The 25248-nt window shown below is 40.8% G+C and overlaps 4 protein-coding genes and 1 long non-coding RNA gene across 7 annotated transcripts in view; 4 read left to right on the forward strand and 1 right to left on the reverse strand.

The window, feature by feature from the left end:
• The first annotated feature begins 466 nt into the window (after positions 1 to 466).
• bcl7a (BAF chromatin remodeling complex subunit BCL7A) lies at positions 467 to 5808 on the forward strand. Its single transcript, XM_076269639.1, has 6 exons — positions 467 to 639; positions 2149 to 2230; positions 2876 to 2972; positions 3076 to 3252; positions 3720 to 3790; positions 4076 to 5808. Exons 1-6 carry the CDS (start codon positions 548 to 550, stop codon positions 4151 to 4153), a joined length of 597 nt encoding a protein of 198 aa, XP_076125754.1. The 5' UTR covers positions 467 to 547; the 3' UTR covers positions 4154 to 5808.
• On the reverse strand, positions 5665 to 10008 carry alkbh2 (alkB homolog 2, alpha-ketoglutarate dependent dioxygenase). Of its 2 annotated transcripts, none has more exons than XM_076269636.1 (4): positions 9917 to 10008; positions 8599 to 8990; positions 8086 to 8284; positions 5665 to 6384 (listed from the first exon to the last, which is right to left on the reverse strand). In XM_076269636.1, exons 2-4 carry the CDS (start codon positions 8963 to 8965, stop codon positions 6078 to 6080), a joined length of 873 nt encoding a protein of 290 aa, XP_076125751.1. In that variant the 5' UTR covers positions 8966 to 8990; positions 9917 to 10008; the 3' UTR covers positions 5665 to 6077. The 2 variants fall into 2 exon arrangements, with proteins under 2 accessions (XP_076125751.1, XP_076125752.1); XM_076269637.1 differs by lacking the exon at positions 9917 to 10008 and adding an exon at positions 9109 to 9191.
• unga (uracil DNA glycosylase a) lies at positions 9271 to 13478 on the forward strand. Its single transcript, XM_076269635.1, has 7 exons — positions 9271 to 9372; positions 10041 to 10232; positions 10383 to 10478; positions 10641 to 10738; positions 12201 to 12289; positions 12626 to 12804; positions 12953 to 13478. The coding sequence occupies exons 1-7, from the start codon at positions 9274 to 9276 to the stop codon at positions 13091 to 13093; spliced, it is 894 nt and encodes a 297-aa protein (XP_076125750.1). The 5' UTR covers positions 9271 to 9273; the 3' UTR covers positions 13094 to 13478.
• A 6901-nt stretch (positions 13479 to 20379) lies between these two features.
• LOC143105892 (uncharacterized) lies at positions 20380 to 21258 on the forward strand. Its single transcript, XR_012983565.1, has 3 exons — positions 20380 to 20448; positions 20550 to 20674; positions 20836 to 21258. It is a non-coding gene; the product is annotated as an uncharacterized LOC143105892 (long non-coding RNA).
• Positions 21259 to 23946: 2688 nt separating this feature from the next.
• The window catches only part of mlxip (MLX interacting protein), a 41247-nt gene continuing 39945 nt past the window's right edge, over positions 23947 to 25248 (forward strand). For both annotated transcript variants that reach the window (XR_012983507.1, XM_076269634.1), the window contains exon 1: positions 23947 to 24479. Coding sequence is in view for 1 of the 2 variants with exons in the window: in XM_076269634.1 (XP_076125749.1) it covers positions 24160 to 24479 (320 nt within the window). In the remaining variant the exon portion in view is untranslated. The remainder of the gene's footprint in view (positions 24480 to 25248) is intronic.

The raw sequence follows: 25248 nt of genomic DNA on the forward strand, positions 1-25248 counted from the left end.
CAACATTTTGGAGGTGTGTGGTAGCAGTTCTAACATGAGTTCACCATAATACAACTGGGTGTCTGTTTTTGTGGAAGTTTCTTCAGGGCAAGCCTTTTGCTTGACTATGTCCACCAAACAATTGAAATACAACTGATTTAGTTTAATTCTCTTAACATTTTACAGTATAATATTTTATTTCTGGTTAACATCGTTCAATAAAAAAAATGTAATGCCCCAAATCCATGTTTGACTGTCTGTCTGCAGGGCAGATAAAAGAAAGCATCTACTTGGTTTTAATCAAGATCACGATAACTAAAAATTACGCTTACGCGTTTGATTTAGCATTAGGCTACCAGAGACACTCCATGTGAACACCAACGAGCGGATAAATTCTCTGCCTCTGCATGAGCACCACTGTCTGCTTTCTGCTCGCTAGTCCTGAGGGCACACTGCTCTATGTGTGTGATCTGCGCAGGCGCATAACCGCTCTCTCAATCCTCTACTGAGCATTCGCATTGTGTCTAAACAGCCGGCGAGCTAAAAAGATATTTTACCAACAGCAGTAATGTCGGGCAGGTCGGTCCGTGCGGAGACCCGGAGCAGGGCGAAAGATGACATCAAGCGGGTTATGGCCGCTATTGAGAAAGTACGAAAATGGTAAGAGCTAAAAGGCATTACACGTTATTCAAGGACAGAAAGACTGTGGGGGAGGAGAGACAACGAGGAGAAACAATGTAATGAAACCAAAGAAGGGGCTTTTATTGAGTTCGATTTTTGGTCGGAATCTTCCTTCGGCTCAGGTGTGCTGTAGAAGCGCGCTTGTGAGTGGCCGTGCCGGCGATGTTTAACCGAGTATTACTTACTTTATTAGACGATTTTCTTCCATTAAAATTTAATGTGGGTTGAACCTAGAAGCCATTTCGTTGCAGTCACATGAAGCCGTTGCTGTTTGAGCCTGTAATGCCGGCTGGAGAGCGCTTTGTGTGCTCGGAATGTGCAGTGAGTTGGGGACGTTAGAATCGGCATTAGTTATCTACACTTAGTGAGTGACTTGCGGCACGACGAAGGCGCTGTAGAGTGAGAATACTTTTATACGTTCCCGGGGTTTTAAATGTAGCGCTTGGAGTGGTTCTTCCAGCGGGACAGAAATAGGCGTGCGTTGGGGGCTGGGAGACATTGCACGCAAGTTTCACACGCAACTGCGTTTAACGAAAAAAAAAAAAAAAAGAAACATAGAGAAAGAGATTATTTGGAAACGTGAAGGTTATATTCAGTGTGCGATTTATGGTATGATTAATCATTGAAAGTGTGTTATTTAAATAGTATGTGATGTGTTTTTATTTTGGAGTTAGTCGATATTGTTAGGTTAGGCTATTCTGTTGATTTGGTTATGTTGATAAAGAAAAGCCATTTCTGATTGATTGAAAAATCTAACAAAATGCCAATTTTCAACATCAAGCAAACATTGTTCTTGGCTTATTAAAACTTGTGAAAGTGAATATGTCCAATGGGTAGGCCTAGCTATATTTTTAAATAGTCTTAAAGGTCTCGTCGAGTCTATTTTCCTGGGCTCAGCTTGCTAATATAAAATAATTGTGCCCATAAGTATAGCCTGAAATACAACAACGTGTAGGCCTATTTATCACTGGCCTAGACTTGGTTAGCTTACCGCTTATTGAAGCGCAAAAATCAAGTCACTTAAAAACAATCTTGCAAGTTCACGCTGAAGTCTGTTGCCTTCGGCAAGAGTTTCGAGCACATCAGATAATACTTAACATGATGTTCCACACTTCGATATGAATGGCTAGGTGATTCTGTGGACATTGTGTTTGTGAGGGCGGTATCCGCGGGGGGCTTATTGTCCCGGGGAGTACGCCGTGTCGTCCTCCGGAGCAGACCCGCCACTTGCTTTGTGTCGTGTCGGCAGCATTGCAAGAACTGTCGGCGGTTCAGTGGAAAGTCTTTGTAGACCAAGAGCGACTGACCTGCTACGAGCTGATGACTTGTTTTAAAGCATCTCTTTGTTGGCTATTGGAAATATATTTTTTACCACATTTGGCCAATTCCGTTGTTGACCACCTCAACTGCATCATATTTCCTAGTAGCCTACCAGGTAGGCCTACTAATTACTGGATTTGTGCATTGAAGTTGTTTGTGTTTCCTCAGGGAGAAGAAGTGGGTGACTGTGGGAGACACCTCGCTCAGAATCTACAAGTGGGTTCCAGTGACGGAGCCTAAATCTGATGACGTAAGTTCACCCATGCTAACTGTATCCATAAGTGGTGCATATTCGTGTCCCAATTGCATATAGCTGTGTTAAAGGAGGAGGCCTGTCGGTTATGACCCATTCTGTTTAGCTTACAGTATGACATTGTTGATAGTTTCACACTGAGGAAGGGCAGTGGACTGCAGTGTTTGTAACCCTGCTGCTAATAACACAGTGAAAGGTATACACTGTAATATTTTTGGAGTGCAAACCCTCTTTTTGCTTTTATTGACTGGACCCAAGGGGGGGAAACAATAAATGTAAAGAGTGCAGTGTATTATGTTTACAGCATCACATGCAATGCTTTCACTTAGAGCTGACAATGTTCTGTGTGAACATTTTATATTTTGCCTCTGATATCGGCATCTACTAACTTTTGAACACTTGAAGACTTATGAAGGTTTTTACACTTAGTTTTGACTACCGTAATTTCCCAACTATTAGCCGCAGCTTATACATTGGTTTTGCTAAATTTCTCCAGCTATGAAGTTAGTACAAGGGGGCAGTGGTATTAATATGGTTTTGTTTCTTTGAACAAAAACAATTCTCAGCTCTGCATGTCAATGTTTATTGTAGGGGAGTGTTGTGAATATCTGAATTTAGTTCTCATTCGACATGTCTTCACAGAAGAGCAAGAACAAAAAGAAGGGCAAGGATGACAAGTACGGTTCTGAGCTTACCACTCCGGAGAATAGCTCCTCTCCTGGGATGATGGACATGCATGGTCAGTGGTGTGCTTCATTTAGCTATATTTCTGTGTTTCTTTTGCTTTTTTTTTGTCTCTTTCACATTCTCATGTTCATGATCCATGTCCCTCCCTTCTACAGATGACAACAGTAACCAGAGCTCCATTGCAGACTCCTCTCCGCTAAAGCAGGAAACCAGTAACAACACAAGTCCGGCCCCAGAAGCCGTAGCAACGTCTCAGAGTGACAGCACAGAGGGAAAGAGTGAACAGAGTCCGTCACCGGCAAAGGAGACACTGGTGTCTAATGGCAAGAGTGGTGCGTTTGTCAACGCGCGCGCGCACACACACACACACACACACACACACACACACACTCTGAAACTCATTTGATTCCCTGAGTACTCTGTTCTATACACAGGTACAAACACTTGAACAATTTACAGACTTTCAAAGTGGTTTTGACAATTTCTCATACTTGATGAACTGGCTCTCTGAGTGTTCAAACTGAGTGTCGAGCTCCCACTGTTGGCTATAACTTTATACAATACTGTACTGCCCCAAACACAGTCATGTAGTCACTGAGGTCAGAACAAATTGATGCTTAAAATCAGTTCTGAATGAGGCTACTTTAATACTATCACATCTAAATAATTTTAATGATAGAGCATCTTTGTTCCTGAGACATGCAGTGGTGGTTATATTCAACTGCCCCACAAGATGGACCTAATGTGCAAAAGTTATTGAAAATTGTGTTTATTAATGATTTTTCTTTTTCCTTTCTAGAATTCTCTAAAAAGGAGGGAAAGAATTCAGGAGAACAGGAAGCTTTCTCGGATGCTTCTAAAACTCCCCAGGTATTATTAATGCATACATGCAAAATATTGAACAATCCTATGTCTAGATGTGGGCTCACACATGTATATCAACTACAAAAGATATAAAAACTTTTGTTGTGTATAGACCCTTTCAAGAGAGTTCCATTATCAGCATCATAGTTGGCCCTACAAGGCTTCCGTTTTAACATTCCATATGTGGAAGTAGATTGGGAACCAAATAGAACGTTCAAGCATTGTTTTTGTTTTTATTGTTGAAAGGGTCTATAGTTTCTCTGTCCCTCACTCTTTCACTCTTTCTTCTAGGAATCAGAAGATGGTGCTCCTCCCAGTAAGAAGGGAAAGCTGGAGTACTCCGGCTCTGGGAGTCGAGAGGAGAGCTAACTCTGTCCACTCCTACAGAGACTTCCGCCTTTTAGTTCTCTGGCCTCTGGTCACCCCCTCCCCCCTCCATCACTCCCTGCTCTCCCTCTCACTAGGTCAAGCCTCAGGCTCCTGTAGTTTCTGCTTTTCTTTGGGGTTTTTTTGTTAAAAAGAAAAGAAAACTGTGAGACCCGCTGCTGATGTTACACACACACGTACGTACACACACACACACACACACACACACACACACACGTGCGAGTGCACTGTGGCCATAGATACCCTCCTCCCTGATGTTCCCTTCCATTCTTTTCCCTCACACTCAGGAGGGTCCACACACTGTTCTCATCTGGCCCTGCATCTTTTTGTCCTGCTGCTGTAACACACACACGAACACACACAAACACACACACACTCACACACATTCATGCCTGTCATCTCTGCCTCCTACCCATGGTCACATGGAGTCTCTAGCCAAAGGCATGTTTTTAGACTGCGCTATTGGCCAGACATGTGCCGGATACACTAGGTGACCACCCCAAGTCACAAAAACAAGGCAGATGTGTATTTTTACTTTTTTTTTTAAACATGTTGATTCCTGATCTTTTTTTAAATCTTCAAGTGCCCTCTCTCTTTGTTCCTCTCATCCCTAACTTTGTACCACCCCCCTCACTCACACACATGCACACAGTATCATGTCAGCACAGCCTGCAAATGAGGTATATGCATGGCAAAGTAATGGTCTACATCTGTGTAGACACAGTACTGTGAAATGCAGGTTACCATTTCAGCAGCTCTGCAAATCCCTGAAGGTGACACTGCATATGTGTCCACATACTACATACCACACATACACCGCTGCCATTTTTATATTGGTCACACTTTGGGCCTTGAGTCGAGAGATTACTCTGGCACCAATAGGTCATTCTCCAGATCTGTTAGCAGGTAATAACCAGCACAGCCTCTTGTGTGTGTGTAAGAGGTAGTACTGCTGATTGAAGATCGGTCACTTGGATATAAGGAGTATCACGTGTGCTTGCTAAAAGGTTTCACCACAAGAAAAAGTAGCTTGTGGGACAATGTGCTTGTTAGCATAGCAGCGTGCTATGGTAGTGGCATCTTAGTGGCATAGGGGTGTGCTAGCATGGCAGTTTGTTAGAGTAGCAATGTATCCCTTGCCTAGTGGTCCCACGGAATCTATGGAAAACACAAATGTAACAAAAAAAATGACACTGTATAGAGTGGACCTGTTCAGACAGCACCTGTGACAGACTGGAGAGGGGGTGGGGCAATATGCAATGCCTCAAGAATAGGTCCAGCAGTGCTGGTACTTCAGACACTAAAAGTTTCCATAGAAAAAAAAAATCTCTTTTCTCAGTTCACGTCTGCTCGCTAAGGTATGTAAATATTTATACCACAAATTCTTTTTTTTGTTACTCTCTTGTTTTACCAGAGTCCAGCCAAACTATTGCCTTGTGTAAGTTCGGTCTCTGAACCTGAGGAAACAATAGAATGTTAGTCTTGGGACCATATTTGTTTAGTTTTCTGGTTTATTGTTTTTCACTCTGCATTAGTAAATTCTTGTACAGAGGTTATGATTGCGTTTCACTTATTTATTCTATATGTACTTATTGGTTTTATAAAAAAAAACAAATAAAAGTACTTTTCCTTGTAAACATGTTGTAATGTGTTTTGTTTTAATTATACTAAGTGATATTGGTTGTAATTTGCTGCAGAAAGACATTTACACACAGTGTGAACCAAACAAGCACAACTTAACATCTTTTAAGACACATAGTTTGTTGTTCCTATTCCCTATATGAGTGAGTGCAGGTGAGGCTGAGAGCTTGTCCTCAGGGCTGCATCACTGTAAAGGAGAGTTGGGGCATGAGGGACCTGTTATGTTAGAGCTTATGTCATTGCTTTTTTGTCTCCGGTTCTTTGGTCATTTCAGCTTCTTGAGTATGCGCCTGAAGGTGAGGTTGATGCGGGGCGTCTGGGACTTCTTGCGCACGGGCAGGCTGTGGTACCAGTTTGTGTTGGTGGGGGCATTCATGAGCAGCAGGCTACCATGAGCCAGTTCTAGTTTGACTGGCGGTGGTCCGCCTCTCCCAGCACCCCCACGACTGTTCCGGTGTCGGAACACAAAATCCCGCGCTGCTCCTAAAGACACTGATGCAATGGGACAGCTGGGGTCTAGCTCTCGCTCATCGTCACGGTGCTCCCCCATGTGGTCAAGACCATTTTTGTACCTGTGGGAAAAGGCCTCATTAAGCAAGGTACTTAACTCTCATGTCCTAGGCCTTAGATTTCAGCTGTAGCCACTAAACTTTGGTCTTATATTTTTCTACTCAAGGTTAGGCAGTCACAATCAAAGCTGTGACATTACATAGAGTAGGCAACATCAATAGGGAAAGATAGGGCTTTACAGGCTAAATAAGATAAAAAAAGATAATAACCAACCCATCTCATGTGCTTCAACACTGATACCAGCTCCTGCCATCAAAATACCACATTTTCATCTGAATAGTTTAAAAACTCCTCGACCTACTTCCATATACATTTTAAATAGTTGCAGATGTAACAGGGATAGAATTGATATGGAAACAAACATATATTTTCACTTATTTATTGATGTTTGACCATAAAATAAATTCTGAATCTTGAGTAGGCTATGGAAATCTGGTTAGAGTTGAGGAGTAAGACTGGAATACAGAAAGCGATCTCTAAGTTAAAGCAGAGACTTTCTAATGTGGAGACACAGCACTCAAAAACTACTCCATAGAAATGCATGGGGCTAGTTTGTCACGCCAATATGGCCGTTGTCTACACATATCTCACCCCTTCCTCGGCAAAACGTCGACATGTGAATACATTGAGCCAATCATATGGTGTGTTGTGAAGACATCGTGCCAATCATGTGTTGTGATCTCGCCGCTGGAGCAAGATTGGTGTCGTGAAGCCTTGCGCACGCGCAGTTCGACCCAAAGACTGTGCCCGATGAGTGCCCATAAAACGTTGGTATATGGCCGCCGAGTGGAGGGACTTGCCTAAAAGGACTTTGGTTAAAGCGATGGTTCGGAGTAATTTCACCCTAGGGTCCTTTGCACCATGACGCCGAGCCAAACACCCTCCCAGAACCTGTTTTCCCTTGGTGGAACCCTGGTCGAGTAGCGCTGTCAGAACCTAATGAGTTTCTGCAGGCGTAATGGAACCAACTTTTATCTCGTAAATTACCCCACTAATAATGCCCTGAAAGGTACGAAACTTCTACAGTATGTTCTTTACTCGTAAAACTAGGCATTGAAAAGTTTGTAGGTACACCAGGAGTTCATTTAAATAACACTTGCCTGATGGATGCTATCTGCTACTATACCGCTGCTTCGACGTTACTTTCGTGATTTGGGAAAAGCCTGTAAAAGTCCTGGCAGGAAGCGATTACATCAAAGTTTTTTGGTATATCCATGATTATTAAAAGCAAATATATCGGCGCAATGTATGATTTCCAGCCGTCTTATTTGCTATTGTGGAACTATTCACAACTGCTCAATATTTGAACCTGAAGCATAGATGGTGGCGCAGTAATATCAACGTGCAATGAGTCTTCCAACAGAAATCAATGGGATTTTACAAAATACAAAATAAAACACGACAGAAACTGTATTTCGCTACGCTACTTGTTTTGGAACATCAACAAACACCACTAACCACTCGGTGAGTTGCACAGTTTTGAAAGGTCGAGACAGGACCAATCATCAAAATTTCGGTGTGTACCACTCTAGTTCATTCAAAACAAACCAGAAAAGGGACTCAAAGTGCTAAATACCGGAATTTTCCTTTAAGATGACCACCATAGGTTTAAAGCGCACAATTCTTTGTTGAGAACACAGGCACAGCCTTAAGTCACAGATTTCATAACCCATGAGGTATTTGGTTGTACAGTATATTCTTACCTGTTGACTAACACAAAGTTGAAAGTGTGCCCAGTTGCCTTGGTGACTGTATCCCGTATGTTCTCCAGCGTTGGGGTCCAGGTTCGAGCAAGAAGATGCACCCCAGAGAAAGAGTACATGAGTCCCTCATTGCCATAGGTCGCTTGCTTCCGTGGAACACTGTAGGACTTCCCAAACACCTGCACTTTGGCCTGGTCACCTGTGCAGAGGTCACAACACACACAAACAGCAAGGGGAAAAAACACACTCCAAAAGCAAAATTGTCCTTTTGATAAGTGACTACTGCTGGATAAACTGATGAAGACCCTCTGTAAAAATATCCATTCAGAAAAAGAAGCTTGAGGAAGACAAGGTGGGCTTTTGTAGTGATTTGATGTATGTCCTATGTAACCTTAGACCTGCTGTGGACCTTTACCATACCAAGTTAAGTTTCTAGGCACATGAACATGAGCATAAAAACAAGCCTAGGTACAATGCACCTGGATGTAGGCCCTTTCTTTGGCTAGAGCTCACCTGTAAAGTACTCAAGCTCCCTCTCCAATGCATTGAACAGCTCATTTGCTTCCTCTGTCTTGAACAATAGGCAGTAGTCACAGTCCAGACCCTCTGCTTCAATTTTCCGCCATGGTATTGGCTGAGAGAACTCCTTAAGCAACATGTCTTCTTCTCCATAATCCTCCTCCAGCTCTTCTTCAGGAGCTTCTCTGCTGCATGGTATTGGCTGAGAGAACTCCTTAAGCAACATGTCTTCTTCTTCTCCATAATCCTCCTCCAGCTCTTCTTCAGGAGCTTCTCTGCTCTTCTTGCTGTGAGAAGCTTGGTCAAGTTCTCCTCCAACATGCCTTTTCCTTTTCCTGCTTGCTGTCACAAACCGGTCCATCCCAGCGCCAGCAAAACACAAAACACTATAATAGAGATAAGAGTTACAGATAAAAAGCAGACGGGTGAATTTTTTTTTTAACTTATGGAGTCATTTCAGCATTTATTATGTACACCTAGGCCTACAAATTTAATAGACCGTACCTCGTCTGCTGTGCAAACTCAGGGCTTGCGCCTCTGAAATTATGCAAATTTTGCGTCACGTCAATTTGGCGGGAGAGAGTACTAGGCTATTGACGGACTTGGCACAGTTCTCTTCCTTCCATACATTCTTCAAAGATAGCGTAAAGCACTGCAAGCTCGGACATAATGATTGGACAGAAAAGCATAAGAAATTTCTTTTCTCCAGTTGATAAAAAGAGGAGTATCGAGGATGTTAAGGAAAACGAAGAAGACGTAAAGGACAGTGTGAGTTTATGTTGGCTAAAAGCCATTGCACTAACGTTAACGTTACATTTTAAGTTCATTAGCCGAAACGAGGGGCGGGTGAATAACCTACCGGCTTTTGCACATAGCTTTTGCACTGTTCATGAACAGTTTTTACATTTTTGTCATGTGCTCTTTTATATTTCCCACATGTGCGCGCGGTACAATTTCAAACTTGTTCAAACCATCGACCACCCTTGAACCCCGGAAGCATTTGTCTTATTTAACTCATGTCGTAACATGTAAACAATCTTGTAATACTGTTTTAGCTCTCAATTTGTAATATGATTAAAGTTCGGTTAATGCCATTGGTAGCCTACATCTGTCATCATGCAGCCGCCTCGGCACAGTATCGGCAGCGAGTTTACTTTGTTGATTTCTCATCTGTTTCCGGTCACGTGTGTGTGTGCAGAACGCATTGAAATTGTCTGCGCGACATGCCTTTTACTGCAACATTAAAGTTGCACGGTGTTGGTTATATCAACCGGACCGACGCTAAAAAGTAGGCTAATACATGAGTGCGTACCTGCGGTCAAATGTTCGCCGTAAGATCCCTGTTCGTTCATAGGGCGCGTTCACATTCAATCGGACAAGCAGTAGTCACACAAAGCAGTACGTTAACTAGGCCTAAATATACAAAAATTATACAGATGAAGAAACGAAAGGCAGAGGACACTGAGGCTGGCTCCTCGTCTTCGCTGAGCCCGGAGCAGTTGGACCGTATTGCTAGCAACAAGCGAGCGGCACTAGACAGACTGTCGGCCCACACTGCCCCCGATGGCATAGAGGAGAGCTGGCGAAGAGCCCTGAGCAAAGAGTTTGCCAAGCCTTACTTCAAAGAGGTAAGAGGTACTGCATCGCTGGCATGGCTGCAGTGTTGCTGCTCCGTATAAGTATTGATGGAGGATTTGTTTGTGTTCTTGATAGGTGTCTTCAGATATAACTTCTGAATTCTGATTCCGTGACAAAAAGGTTCTCTCTTCCCTTTACAGTTAATGTCATTCGTAGCAGATGAACGGAAGAAGCACACAGTCTATCCTCCCCCACACCAGGTCTTCACATGGACCCAGATGTGTGACATAAAAAATGTGAGCGCCTCCTGTCACTCATTAATTTACGCTCTCTCTCTCACACACACACACACACACACACACACACCAGTTTTTATATTATTTAGATGACTCAATGAGTGTAGATGTGAGACCGTAGGTTGGATATTCTGCAAATGTTTGTATCTTCATTTCTTACAGGTGAAGGTTGTGGTATTGGGGCAGGACCCATACCATGGGCCAGGTCAAGCTCATGGACTGTGTTTTAGTGTGCAGAGGCCTGTCCGTCCTCCACCCAGGTTGGCAATCCTTTATGGGTTAAAATACATGTTTCCAGGTAGCCATCGAATGGCTTAGTCAGGTTTGTGAGGGGTGACATTTTCTTGGCCAGAATGGACAGAAATGGCTTAATAGCTACCTAAATAGCAAGACGTTATGAGGTGAGAGCAGTCTGTGATTGCTCATGTTTCCTGCCTGAACAGTTTAGCCATGCGGTTTTCTAGTTTTCACTACTTTTAAGGTCTGATTTTTTTGGCAGTTAACTGAAAGGTGCTCTAAGCGATGTTACGCAGTTTCTAAGCTAAAACATTTTTTTGTCACATACAGCAAACATCACCTCACCATCCACTAGCTGCCTGTGCCCCGAATACACTGTAAAAAAGTGCCTGTGGACATCCCAGGCTCCAAAAACGGCAACAAAAACAACTGTTCCAGCAAATCACTGACGAGATGCGAGTTTAGGAGAGTTTCAGTTGCACGGGATGGAGGGGGAGGGAGTAGCGAGCTAGCTCTCTGTTTTGTTTGAACGTCAACAGAAGTGACGTTACCCAGCATCGCTTAGAGCACCTTTAAACATCCCCATTCATTTTGTTGGTATATTCACGTGAACGAGATATGAACACACATCATTCCCTTTATATAGCTTTATATTGTGGTCCAAAAAACTTTGTATAGCTTTGTGGTCAAGGCAGGAAAACTAACAAAACATTACCTAATTAATCACTGCAATGCATCAGGAAGTAACCTGGCAGCTGTTTATCAGTACATCTGTGATGTTGATGTTCGCAAATCTAAGTTTGTGGGCAGTTAGTGAGCTAGTTTTAGACAAATTACTATGTAATGCCCTTTAAGATTGATCACATCCGGTTAGCCAAAGCTGTCACTGTAGCCCAAAGTATTTGTGTTAAACTAACTTAAATTAACAAAACATATTTTTGTTAACAACATTATAACAAAATGATTATTTGTGGGGTAAGGCAAACCGTGCCGAAGGTGATAAAGGTTTGGCTATACATTTTGCAGTTGTGCATGGCCTAAATGGGACTAGTAGGATTTTTTAAAGCCATGTGAGCAGACACAGAGACACAATTATACAAGCCTTACCCTTGGCCTCTGTGAGAGACTTGATAGTGTGTTAGAAGAATGACTGAAAGCATAATAGAGTAAGTAGCTGATGTTGGAGAAAAGATGACAAGTGAATAATACCCAAAAACGCATCTCGGGACAGACTGTTTTTGCATAAACACGTCTATAGGTACACAGTACACTTGCACGTATACACATGCAGTACACATGGGTTCACCAACCATTATGATATTCACCTTTGGTTTGAACTCTTATAGATATACAGCTTCATCCGTGCAATATTATAAGCACCAACAAAACCTGTTTTCTTACTTTATAAGAAAACTGAAATTGTAAAACCTAAACAAGTCAGTGACATGATTACCCCTTGAACTGGTTCTGTTCTCATCTCTGCAGCCTAGAGAACATGTATAAGGAGCTAAGCTCCGATATAGAGGGGTTCCAGCACCCGTGTCACGGGGACTTGACAGGCTGGGCCAAACAAGGTAAGAGACCATACTGCTTGGTGTTAAAAAACATCACTATACATAGTAGGGTCAGTTTCTCAAACAGGGAGTCATGATTTCAAACACGGCAACATTTTTTATATATATTTTTTTTCACTCTATTGATATGTGTTTATTGTTTCAATTGGCTACCTTGACATAAATACATTGATTGCTCTTCAATATGTAAGGCCTTAGTTTCTGTTGTGAAAGACCCATATATTTAAATGTAAATATATTTTTGCGTACTCGTTCATTCTTTTATTGCTACTGCGGTTTAGTAGTTTGTACCGGGGAGACTGCATGCCAGTCTTTAAAGCTCCTTTTCGTCTGTAGGAGTGCTTCTGCTCAATGCTGTACTAACAGTTAGAGCACACCAGGCTAACTCGCACAAGGATCAGGGTTGGGAGACGTTCACAGACGCAGTCATCCAGTGGCTCAGTACCAACCTGGATGGACTTGTGTTCATGCTGTGGGGAGCCTATGCCCAAAAGAAGGGGGCGACCATCAATAAGGTTGGGGCATGTCTGTTTTCTGCTGCAAAGACTAGATCCAGTTTTTTGGTCTCTAGATATAGACTTGATCTGATTTTTGGTGGTGTTGTAATCATGTCCTTATGTTTGTGTCTGGTCTGTTGATTCTGGGAAATGGTGGCCCCAACAGAAACGGCACCATGTCCTGCAGGCGGTGCACCCTTCTCCACTGTCGGCTCACAGGGGCTTCTTCGGCTGCAGGCACTTCTCCAGAACCAATGAGCTGCTAAAAGAGTCTGGGAAGGCACCCATTGACTGGACTCTTCTTTAAAAGACCTTGTGACTTGTCTCACTTTTAGCGAAAAGGTCTTTCAGTAAAGTCTACATGGGCCACTTTTGTGCCCTTTTCATTTCATACGTTGTTGTATGTCCATTTCCTTCTAGTTACAAACTCTTCAAATGTGTGTTGTTCAACCCAGAGCTCCAGTACACGGTCATTTTTGAATGTATTAATTGCCAAAAGCTATATATAGTGACCATTGTGGGTAATCATCTGTTACCAGGTTACACTATTCAGCTTGTAAAGTTTCAGCTATAGCTACATTGTAACACTAACAGTACCAGTTTAATTTTCATGTTTTCCTTCTGTCTTCTAGATGTAAATATTTTTATTTTGTGTGCTTTCTATTTTGCTAATAAATTCCATTGCAATTCAAAACATATGGATGGTCTGATTGGTGAAGTTTTCTAACTTCCCAAATGTGAATGCCATGCTTTGATCTCCTGTGTAAGCAAACCCTTGCATTAACCACAGCATCACGAAACTGTAACGTATTCACTTAACTTTAGACTCATGTACAGAACGCAAACAATCCAAGTGATCCAGACTTCCTAAAAAACTATATCCAATATCTCTGTGAGCATGAAACACTTTTTTAGCAAAATCTATATAAGCCTAAAAATATATCCTCTTGATATGTTGTTTATCTTACTTGGATTATCTTACTTAGATTTTGTCTTAGACCAGACAAATCATTTTGAGTGAATCTAAATAAAGTGACTGCAAACATGGATTTCTATGCAACGTCACAAAAAAAAAAATTGTGCGCAACCAAGAGGCAGAAAGCACCATAGAACAGCATAGATCAATGCAAAAGAGCAGAAGAATAAAATGAGTTTTTGTGCTAAAAACTGCACCAATTCGAAATCACGATGCTTAGAGAATGTTAAATATGTTCATCAATATTCCTAACGGAATGCATGTCTTCGCCAAAAATGACAAAATACGATGTTATATTAATAATGCAAATGAACGGCAAACTTTAAAATATAGTCTGAAATTAGATGTTATTATCATTGAGACAACAGGTGTATACAAAAAAGTCCGATTGTAGCTTACAGTAGGTTAAGTTTATAACGTTGTGGACGGCCACCAAGCGTCTTCTGCCCCACGGCTGCGCGCGCATCTAGTTTTGTTGGTAAACGGGAAACCCGTGTGGAGTCGGTTTTAATAAATATTTCACAACTGCACTCAGAACAACCAAGAAAAAACCAAACTGGAACATTGTGTGGAGGTACAGTGTAACCACAGGAGAATGTTTATGGTTGGTTCCCAGGAGTACCGTCACACCGGTATGACAGGAATGTTGGGAAATGGAACGTTCTAAAGAATATCTGGGTTCATTGAATTCAACATAGAATTTTAGAACCTTCAATTGTTGCGGAACGTTATCTATGTTAGAATGTTCAACAACCTACACGGGTTAACCAGAGCCATATAAACCTGGGGTTAAGATTTAGGGAACGTTATAACCCAGAGGGAACGTTCTAGTTTTTGGTTTGGTTCGAACTAATCTTTAGAGAACCATAACGTTCCCAAACGTTCCCTAAACGTTCTGTGTTGGTGGGGCATGAGGTTCTGCATAAAAATAGAAAACTCAGAACATTAAAATGGATATAGCCTGCAATACATTTGACAAAGGCTTTATTTAGGTAGCAATAGGCGTGAAAACGTGAAAATATCCCCATGGAATAAAATGGGTTTGTCAGTAAGAAAGATGAAACTAGATGTACCGCATAGCGGTACAAAATATGACCGCCGCTCAGTCCTGCACATCCATTCCGCGAAAATAAATCATATTAATGAATTTGTCTCCATCTTCTACTCCATCTCCCACTCTTGAAACTTTTGTGTATGCTTGTTTGGAATGTGTGTTTGCACACATTCCGCACACAAAGTAGCCTACTGGCGCTGCAAAGGTGAATAGATTTGTTTCTGGGCCAAAAAATCTGTAGCATTGTTATAAAACCTTTAAAATCTCTAAACAATCACAAGTAGGGCAGTTCATTACAGTCCATCCATTGCAACTGGACTGATGAAAGGTACACCTGTAGGCTACATTGTATTTGGGAAAAGCAGAAGGTAGCAGCGTAATGTATTTTTTATGACCGCCGCTAGCGAAGCGGTCATATAGGGATTGTCAAAGTTTTTTTTTTTTTTTTTTTCGTCATCTACTTCCTGAAATTTTGGTCAACGATACCCGGGGCACCGAAACACCGGGGCACATGAAATTTGGTGGGTATATAGCCCCACTAGACTTTTACGGAAAAATTTCGTTTGGTCCCCGGGGGCCACTCCCCCTCCGCGCTGGGCCCCCCGAAACCCAAAAAATGCAGTTTTTCCTAAATAACTACCTGAACCGTGGCACCGAGGATGAAGAAATTTTTATGGTATGTTGGTCTCAAGGGCCCACATCAACCTAGCCCATAATCACTCATTTGTGATTTGCACCCCCCCCCGGTAAAAAATGAAAATGCAATATCATTCTGCTTTAATTGCCCCTCTCTTCAGTAAAGACGTTCAAATTCACAATTTGAACACAAATTTTATGTGTATGATTAACCTGACATTCTCTGGGGGTATGCCAAGTTTCGTAGAATTTCATCCATGGGGGGGTCTAAAAAATTAAAGGAGAATTCCGGTGTGATTTTGACCTAAAGTGTTTTGAAACATGATACCGAGTGTGAACGTATGTCTCATAGCCCATCTCGGCTTGTCCCCTGCACTCCGAAATCTGGCGCTAGTTAGCCGATGCTTCCAAAAATAATTCTGTGGAAATGCATGGATTACAGTTTCTTCCAGTAGCAGCAACTGGAATCCATGCATTTCCACGGAATTATTTTTGGAATCTGATCCATCATACCTGTTCATTCTTACTCGTCGCTCGACTTATCGTGACTAAATTCAAGATGGCTGCAAACGCTAAACTTCGAGAAGATACTATCTGTATAAATCGTCTTGTAAGTAAACTACCAGTGCTTTTTCAAAGTTCTCAATGTCTCGTTTTAAATGTCAGGGCCCTTGGAAGTCTACCAATGAAGTGTGGAGATACATTGAGCCTCGTAAATGGTGTAAAACAGTGATTTATTTGCATGGCTATGCCGATGCCGAGGCACCACCAATGACCGCCTTGTTGGTAGCATCGGCTAACTAGCACCAGATTTCGGAGTGCAGGGGACAAGCCGAGATGGGCTATGAGACATACGTTTACACTCGGTATCATGTTTCAAAATCACACCGGAATTCTCCTTTAAGTTATGTGTACATTTAGTGACTGTACACTCATTGGCCTGTAGATGGTGGTGCACCCACATACTATCGGTATTAGAACGGCCGATACATAATTACAAATTCAGTAGGATTAAAAAAAAGCCAAAATAAATATTCATCATCATCATGGCTGCATTTCCAGTATTGGCGATAAGTAGTCGTTTGTCCACTAGATGGCGTATCGTTGCAGTGAGACGTAATTTTGTTGGAAGTTAATCTAAAGACAAGACTGTAGGCTACAGTAGTTTACCGCAGAGAACGTCTAAGGGTAGGATGATTTCTGCATGACATGTAATTCCCATTTCCTCTTGAAGCCGAAATAAATCTGAGAATGTTTATCGGACATGCTTGTTTTTTACTGCAGGTAGGCTACGTTAATCCTATCAATAGCAGAACGTAGGTAAAATAATGTTACCGTTAGCATGGTTGAGTGATGGAGGCCTATTTGATTATTGATGTATTTGTAGAAAACCATAAATGCGTTTATAGGCTACCAAGCAAATCGATAACAGCTCTAATTGTATCTTTCGACTGTCATCTCATTTGCTTATGACCATAACCTAGGCTACTAACAGGAGCTAAGTGAGCTAGCCACAACACGTTCGCTACGTGATGGTTTTTTAATGGAAAATATATAGGCTACCTGAAAGATAACCTGTCTATGATGCACCCTAAACACCGGGCTGGGACATTTCTGCTCAAGGTCTCAAAAAGCACCTGAGTCAACGTTCATTCCCAAACACCCATATAGGCTACTTCAATCCTCTATTTTCAAAGGTGATTCATGTAAGGAAGAGCATGGCTCAAAGTAAAGTAACTGAAACTACATAAATTCGTCAAAGTGAATAATTTGTGTCAACTCGCCGCAATGTAGATTTATTAACGCACCCGTGATGATCTACATCTCCATTTAAACCAGATGTGTTTTAGAGCGCACGTTGAGATGTATTCAGGGCAGGGCTGTACCTACACATATTTGTTGCACGTGCTACAAAAATCATTCTTTGCGATGGATGATTTAGTACCAACGTTACACCGGTCAGATACAGTTTTGCCTATGGCTATTCCGTGAGACTGAGGCGCTTTTTGTTTGCTCGAAGTGCGTGTTTAGGGTGTGAGAGGGGAGTCGATGTGCTTTGATTCCAGCTTGGTAGTTGTAGTCTATGCGATTAAAAAACACGTGTGTGTGAAGTATCCAAACAATGATAACGCTTTCATTATGGCTGCTTTAGCCACAGACCTTGAGCTACTGTACAGTGGGTTGGGTTCCATTTAGAAGTGTCCACTTCATTCGCCCTTTCCGTGATTCACAGCTACGTGAAATGTATTACTACTGATATGCAAAACTATTAACTTTTCGCCAAGAGGTGGCAGCTTGATACTGTAAGGTGTAAGCCATTGGTTCCAAAGAACAGCATATTATTTGCACAAACAGTAACGGACAGTAGCTCTTCAACTTTGCCCGTTAAAATGTGTATGAACAGTCTCGCAACGCATTTCATGAAGGCCCTTTTGGACATGTCAGTTATTTGCACCACTGGTGAAGCTGAATATCATTTGAACTAGATGACTAAACTTATGCATATGTAGAAGAAGAAACATTCACAAAAATCCATGACATGATCTCTCTTCTTGATAGCTGTTGAAAACTGCATGGAACTGACAGGGATTGTTTATCACCTGTCTATCAAGAAGAGAGGTGTCATGGATTTTTGTGAATGTTTCTTCTTCTACATATGCATAAGTTTAGTCATCTAGTTCAAATGATATTCAGCTTTATTGTCAATGCACAAATTAAATACCAGTAGTCTAAAACAAAATGCCGTTTTACCCAGTGGTGCAAATAACTGACATGTCCAAAAGGGCCTTCATGAAATGCGTTGCGAGACTGCTCATACACATTTTAACGGGCAAAGTTGAATAGCTACTGTCCGTTATTGTTTGTGCAAATAATATGCTGATTCATGTTCCCTTGCATTTTGCAACTATGAGGTCTATGGTTAAGCTCAATCTTTTGACGCAATCTTTTGATTTTCACCCAGCCTAGTCCATGGTAGGAGCCCGATAGAAATATTGTTTAATTTTGCGATTGAGATATCCACGCACTGGCGCCCCCCTGTGACGTGTTCGCCCCCCGGTTTTAGAGCTATTCTAAATGCAAAAATGCATAGATCGGAGTTATGACAAAACCGTGACTGTTAACAAACTATAAGCTATATAAGGTACGCCCTACACTCTCAAAAATGATGTGTTAAATAATTACACATTTTTTGTGTTATCACAATTTTAACACAATTTGTGTTATTTTGTGTTGTTACTGTGTTATATTACTGGAATATACTGCCCAACACAAAATGTGTTAAATTATTGGCCAATCCCTGGTGTCCTGGATGAGCCGTTACCCTGAGAGGAGAGGTTCTTTTCTCAGCACTTCATTTTGGCGCACTGGAAGAAGTTGCAAGTGGCACATAGAGTGGAATTAAATGTCTGAATAAAAGGTAAGGTAGACCCATGTCTTCAGACGTATTTGTTATGTTTATTTTAAAGACTGTTGCAACTTGCAATATTGTAAAGGTTAAATGATAATAAAGTCCAGCATCGATTGTTAGCCAAGTAGCTCTAGCAGCTAACGTTAGGTTATTGATTAGCAATCGTTATGCTAGTCCATGTTAAGTCAATCCTGACCTTACATTAACACACTCTGAAAAACACTGGCATACATGTAGAAACTAAAATATTGTAACGTTACGTCATCTCGTATTACTATGTGGGTAAATCCGCATTTTGGGTAGCTGCTAAAGTTTTAGCTATGGACAGCTAACGTTAGCAAGGTTTGTGGGAACTGGTATGACCTTGTAGCTAGTGCTAACAAGGTATTAAATGCTAACGGTATGGCTCAGGATGTCAAAACTACAAACTACTATCTACGTTACAAATTACGATAAGTTACAACACTATCTAACTTACTATAACTACTATAAATCATGATAACCACCGTTATTTATTTAGAAGCTGATTTACTTTTACTTGCATAGATAACGGTGACCGTTTTATTCTGAACAATCGGTGGTTAACGTTACAAGCCATAATAGACATAAGGTCAGGTAACGTGAATGTAGTCGTTTTTGTTATAGGCCTATGCAGTTATATCTCTTCTGCTCCACGACATAACATTAGAACATGTTCACAAATAGTCTAGCAAGTTAACAATGATGAATGAACTTAATGCATTTAGAAGCTACCACGCTGCCAAGGGAAAACACATTTGCATTCCGAACGCGACACTAACGTTAGTGAACACGGTTTGATGAAACGATATTGCATGCAGTTAGTAGACCCAGTGTTGAACTAGCTTCTACATCTATGCACAACGTTATGATGATCTTTTATAGTTTATAGAGTGTGTAGTTTGCTTTTTTGGGGTGCAGTTTAAGCAATAATGTGACGCATTAATGAAACAGTAATCAATGCTGCCATTTTGATAATAACCTAAAGTAACATTTCGTTTCTGACCAGTTCGCTAACGTTAGTCACCCAGATTGTGTGTTCTTATTTTGGAAATGCTGAATGATTTAAAAAATAAACAGTATGGAAGTTGAAATAAGTTATGTGTTCACAATATGGTGTGAAATCAAATTTATAATAATCTATTTTGTTGCAGCTACAAGGTTGTGGATTGCTGCTAGACATCCAACGTTGGAGGTTTTTGCAGAGTTTACACGCTTTGTGGACATGCCATATATGGTGAGTGCATATTGTTTTGGGACAATGAAAATAATGAAAGTTGGATGAATTGTCTTTAATCCCTCTGATATCATTCTAATTTTTCAAATGACCTATTTGTAATAAAAATAGTAAAATAAAGATGAAAATAATGATAGTTGGATGAACTGTCTTTAACCCCTTCTGATATCATTCTAATTATTCAAATGACTGTATTTTGTCCATTTATGTACTTTGACACAGAATTTGGAAAGATGTTTCCTGGAAAAGATGCTGTTCATCCGAAAATGGGAGAGAATGTCTACAAGTGAACCTGCAGCTGCCTTGCCACCAGTTCCTGAGCATGATTGATGGTAGGAGGAATTATCTCTATTAAGCTTTTGTGCTACAGTGAATGAATGCAATTGATTTTAACAAGAAAGTAAGAGTTTACTAAATTTGTTTGTTTTTATAGTTTCATGTTACAGAGCTCTTCATAAGCTTGTCCATCTGCTGCCCCCCACTGCATCAGGCAGGGGCAAAGGGAACACCAAATGCAGTGTGAAGTCAGCTTCGGGCTACCTTTTGGATATAAAACCGGTAGGCCCCTCCTATAGTAAATGTTTCTTTTGTGTGCTTATAGTACGGAACGCCTATATCTGGTATAATGTAAAATGAGTATTGTCAATTTGTAAATGGTTTGAAACCCTGCACATGTCTAATGACTTGTTTATGTTCTTGTTCTTTCTTTAAAATAACAGACTGGAACCAGCATTTCCAGTGTGCTGAACAATCCTCCTGATAGATCAGTAGAACATCGCCAGCCCCACTTGGTGTGCATTGCAGATCCCTCCGCCTCCGCCCAATACATCATTGTTGCAGAAAACGACAAACTTGCCATTCCTCTTAAGGAAAACGGTTTGAGAAGTTATGCACATTTCACCAGAAAGTGAAAATCAAAATGTTTTTCTTAAGGATACTTGTTACAAAGTTTTTCCATAACCATTTCCATGCAATTGCTGTCCAGAGAACAGAGGACTTTAAACTAATTAGTATAAGAGATTTAATTGATTTTAGACCAATACATTTGATATTTTTTAACAATGATATTTTTGTAAACCCTCGTTATGAACTTGTGTAATGTTTATGTGTACAATATTTGTAATAAATAATACATAATTTCACATTAGGCTGTCAGGAATTCATCTTTATTGCACACACTATTTGGTTTAAATAATTTCATAATTGTCTTATCTGCTAAGATCCATAAATATACTAAAAATATAAATAAAACGGCAACATGCACTTCATTATGCTGTGATTGAATTGACATTGTTGTTTATTATTGCTATTATCCTTCTAATAGTCTGACCAACATCTTAATTTGCTCCCTGTTAAATTTAAGTATTATATTGTCTTGTATTTGTATGTGGCTTTGGACAAAAGCATAACCATAACCAAATGAAAGTAACAATAACCAAATTGACACAAATTGTGTCAACTATAACACACAGGTGTGTTAAAATATAAACACAGTAACTGTGTTAACCATTACCAAATTGTGTCAACTATAACACACAGGTGTGTTAAAATATCAACACAGTAACTGTGTTACATGGGTTTAACACAAAAAATAACACAACATGTGTTGTCCTTACCTAAACACATTGATGTGTTAAAAATGTGTTGTTTCCAACACATCCTTTTTGAGAGTGTATGCTAGGCCTATAACACAACACAAATTGTCACTAGGCTATGCTGGCGACCCAAATAAAATCTCCTTTGGAACCAATGGCTTACACCTTACAGTATCAAGCTGCCACCTCTTGGCGAAAAGTTAATAGTTTTGCATATCAGTAGTAATACATTTCACGTAGCTGTGTGAATCACGGAAAGGGCGAATGAAGTGGACACTTGGCCCACTTGGCACAAATGGAACCCAACCCACTGTACAGTAGCTCAAGGTCTGTGGCTAAAGCAGCCATAATGAAAGCGTTATCATTGTTTGGATACTTCACACACACGTGTTTTTTAATCGCATAGACTACAACTACCAAGCTGGAATCAAAGCACATCGACTCCCCTCTCACACCCTAAACACGCACTTCGAGCAAACAAAAAGCGCCTCAGTCTCACGGAATAGCCATAGGCAAAACTGTATCTGACCGGTGTAACGTTGGTACTAAATCATCCATCGCAAAGAATGATTTTTGTAGCACGTGCAACAAATATGTGTAGGTACAGCCCTGCCCTGAATACATCTCAACGTGCGCTCTAAAACATCTGGTTTAAATGGAGATGTAGATCATCACGGTTGCGTTAATAAATCTACATTGCGGCGAGTTGACACAAATTATTCACTTTGACGAATTTATGTAGTTTCAGTTACTTTACTTTGAGCCATGCTCTTCCTTACTTGAATCACCTTTGAAAATAGAGGATTTAAGTAGCCTATATGGGTGTTTGGGAATGAACGTTGACTCAGGTGCTTTTTGAGACCTTGAGCAGAAATGTCCCAGCCCGGTGTTTAGGATGCATCATAGACAGGTTATCTTTCAGGTAGCCTATATATTTTCCATTAAAAAACCATCACGTAGCGAACGTGTTGTGGCTAACTCACTTAGCTCCTGTTAGTAGCCTAGGTTATGGTCATAAGCAAATGAGATGACAGTCGAAAGATACAATTAGTGCTGTTATCGATTTGCTTGGTAGCCTATAAACGCATTTATGGTTTTCTACAAATACATCAATAATCAAATTGGCCTCCATCACTCAACCATGCTAACGGTAACATTATTTTACCTACGTTCTGCTATTGATAGGATTAACGTAGCCTGCAGTAAAAAACAAGCATGTCCGATAAACATACTGAGATTTATTTCGGCTTCAAGAGGAAATGGGAATTACATGTCATGCAGAAATCATCCTACCCTTAGACGTTCTCTGCGGTAAACTACTGTAGCCTACAGTCTTGTCCTTGTAGGAAGCGTAGTGTCTTTCCAACCCACTTTAGATTAATTTCCAACAAAATTACGTCTCACTGCAACGATGCGCCATCTAGTGGACAAACGACTACTTATCGCCAATACTGGAAATGCAGCCATGATGATGAATATTTATTTTGGCTTTCTTTTAATCCTACTGAATTTGTAATTATGTATCGGCCGTTCTAATACCGATAGTATGTGGGTGCACCACCATCTACAGGCCAATGAGTGTACAGTCACTAAATGTACACATAACTTAATTTTTTAGACCCCCCCATGGATGAAATTCTAAGAAACTTGGCATAACCCCAGAGAATGTCCCTATGTGACCGCTTCGCTAGCGGGGTCATAATAATGCAATTTGTACTTAGCCTAGCATAGGCCTATTATATAACGTATAAAAACAAGAATGGTTTATTATATTGGCCTAGTTCCAGTAAGGGTCGGAGATTTGCGTAAGATCGATATTTGAATCAATTACACAAATCCGGTTGTATTGTAGCCTAATTGTCAGCAAAAATAAAGATAAGAATGTTGGTTAAAAGTCTGTGCATAGGAAATGAGCTGGAGATTTTTGGGGGGCAGTATCAGGGCATAAAAGCTTTCCTTACCGAGCATTTACTTATGCATAGGCCTGCTGACTGTATTTATAATGTGACTACAACATTGCCTTACAGGACCATGTAACAAGAAATATGTTGTAAAAAAAAAAAAACTAAATTTTCCTAGGCTAAAAATGATAGCCTACTGCTGAGGTTGGATTTCATCCAGTCGTAAGCACTTAGTGGGTGTTGCAATGGCTTCGTCCAATCACGATGAGATCCGCAGTGACGAAGTGAAGAGAGTTTTTCAGTTCAAGAAGCTATCGATGTAGGTGGAGCGGTTGTTGAGGAATCAACACCGTATGGTCTAAGTGAAAGTTGGATGATTTTGGAAGAGAAACAGAGGGGACACGAGATACGTAAGGGGGAAATGTGCAGTTACTTCGAAAAATACCTCATGTGTCGGTAATGTGAAGTAATTTACCTTAACTCGTAAAAGTTCTATGCAGAGTAACATTAGGCTTGCGCTCTTGAAAGTTAGCTAGCCCAGTTCGTCATGGCCACAAGAGAAATACGACAACACAGGAGGCCTGTTATGAATATCAAGCAAGAACAGGACGACGATTCGGATGCAGAGGAACCCCACCTCGGATTAACGTTAAAGAGATCTGATGGACGGGAGAGTCAGATCATTCACAGTGGTCACTTCATGGTGTCGTCCCCGCATACCGAACACCCACCCAAAAAAGGATATGACTTTGACACAGTTAACAAACAAACCTGTCAAACATATCACTTTGGAAAGACCAGCAGGTCCCACCTTTCCATTGATGCATCATTGACGAAATTATTCGAATGCATGACCCTTGCATACAGGTAAGTTAGACAAAATTGGTGGCGAAAATTAACTAACGTTACAATCTATGGGATGCAACCAAGTCTTATTTGTAACACTCCATATCCAGTAACGTCACCGAGACAGACTGTCTCAAAAATGAACCTACTACGCCCGCTAACTATACAATATACGATGTACAGAGCAAAGTATATATAGCAAATATTAGAGTTAACATTAGATAGTTAAATGCTTCGAGTATCTACAGACTAAATGGAACAGAGTGGGAATGACGTTACTCTCCAGAAGCTAAACAGTTGTCTGAAACAAAAGAAGCTAACGTTGAGTTATCTAACGTTAACGTTAGCCATCCTAGTTTGATAAGTTAACATTAACAGTACTGACAACTAAGGTTTATTGCACTCACATAGACTGCGTTGTGATGTTGTTTTTCTGCGCACACATTTGTTTTGTCTTACATTGAAGCTGATTAGTTGTAAACTGTAAACGAATATTTCCTGCTTATTTTTTACCGATAGCTTGACTTGTTAAGATTAGTTCGCTTCAGTGTTGGCTAACGTTAACGTTACCTGTCACGTGTAACCTGGCCAACATTAATGTTACTGCTCTTTAGATTGCCTAATTTAGCTCAATTAATGTACACTCAATTTAAATTCTGCCAAACGAGCAATTTGACAGAAATGGCTAACGTTAGCTAGCTAACGTTACCTGTTGCTGAAGACATAAGTTATTAACGTTAGCTGGCCGATTCAAGGTTGAATATAGTTTTAGAATATGCTCAGATCTTTC

The sequence above is a fragment of the Alosa pseudoharengus genome, unplaced genomic scaffold, assembly GCF_046254945.1.
Source record: "Alosa pseudoharengus isolate Yale_2024_CS ecotype anadromous, Long Island Sound unplaced genomic scaffold, YU_APseudo_1.1 YU_APseudo_1.1_scf_6, whole genome shotgun sequence".
Lineage (NCBI taxonomy): Eukaryota > Metazoa > Chordata > Actinopteri > Clupeiformes > Clupeidae > Alosa > Alosa pseudoharengus.

What these genes read in the sequence shown, in the direction of transcription:
- bcl7a (XM_076269639.1), top strand. Translation starts at nt 548, where the DNA reads ATGTCGGGCAGGTCGGTCCGTGCGGAGACCCGGAGCAGGGCGAAAGAT. An exon ending in ATTGAGAAAGTACGAAAATG is followed by an intron (nt 640 to 2,148) that starts GTAAGAGCTAAA and finishes GTGTTTCCTCAG; the next exon opens with GGAGAAGAAGTGGGTGACTG. An exon ending in TGGGATGATGGACATGCATG is followed by an intron (nt 2,973 to 3,075) that starts GTCAGTGGTGTG and finishes TCCCTTCTACAG; the next exon opens with ATGACAACAGTAACCAGAGC.
- alkbh2 (XM_076269636.1), bottom strand. Translation starts at nt 8,965, where the DNA reads ATGGACCGGTTTGTGACAGCAAGCAGGAAAAGGAAAAGGCATGTTGGA. An exon ending in GGAGCTTGAGTACTTTACAG is followed by an intron (nt 8,285 to 8,598) that starts GTGAGCTCTAGC and finishes ACCTCTGCACAG; the next exon opens with GTGACCAGGCCAAAGTGCAG. An exon ending in AACTTTGTGTTAGTCAACAG is followed by an intron (nt 6,385 to 8,085) that starts GTAAGAATATAC and finishes CTTTTCCCACAG; the next exon opens with GTACAAAAATGGTCTTGACC.
- unga (XM_076269635.1), top strand. Translation starts at nt 9,274, where the DNA reads ATGATTGGACAGAAAAGCATAAGAAATTTCTTTTCTCCAGTTGATAAA. An exon ending in CCAAGCCTTACTTCAAAGAG is followed by an intron (nt 10,233 to 10,382) that starts GTAAGAGGTACT and finishes TTCCCTTTACAG; the next exon opens with TTAATGTCATTCGTAGCAGA. An exon ending in AGATGTGTGACATAAAAAAT is followed by an intron (nt 10,479 to 10,640) that starts GTGAGCGCCTCC and finishes CATTTCTTACAG; the next exon opens with GTGAAGGTTGTGGTATTGGG.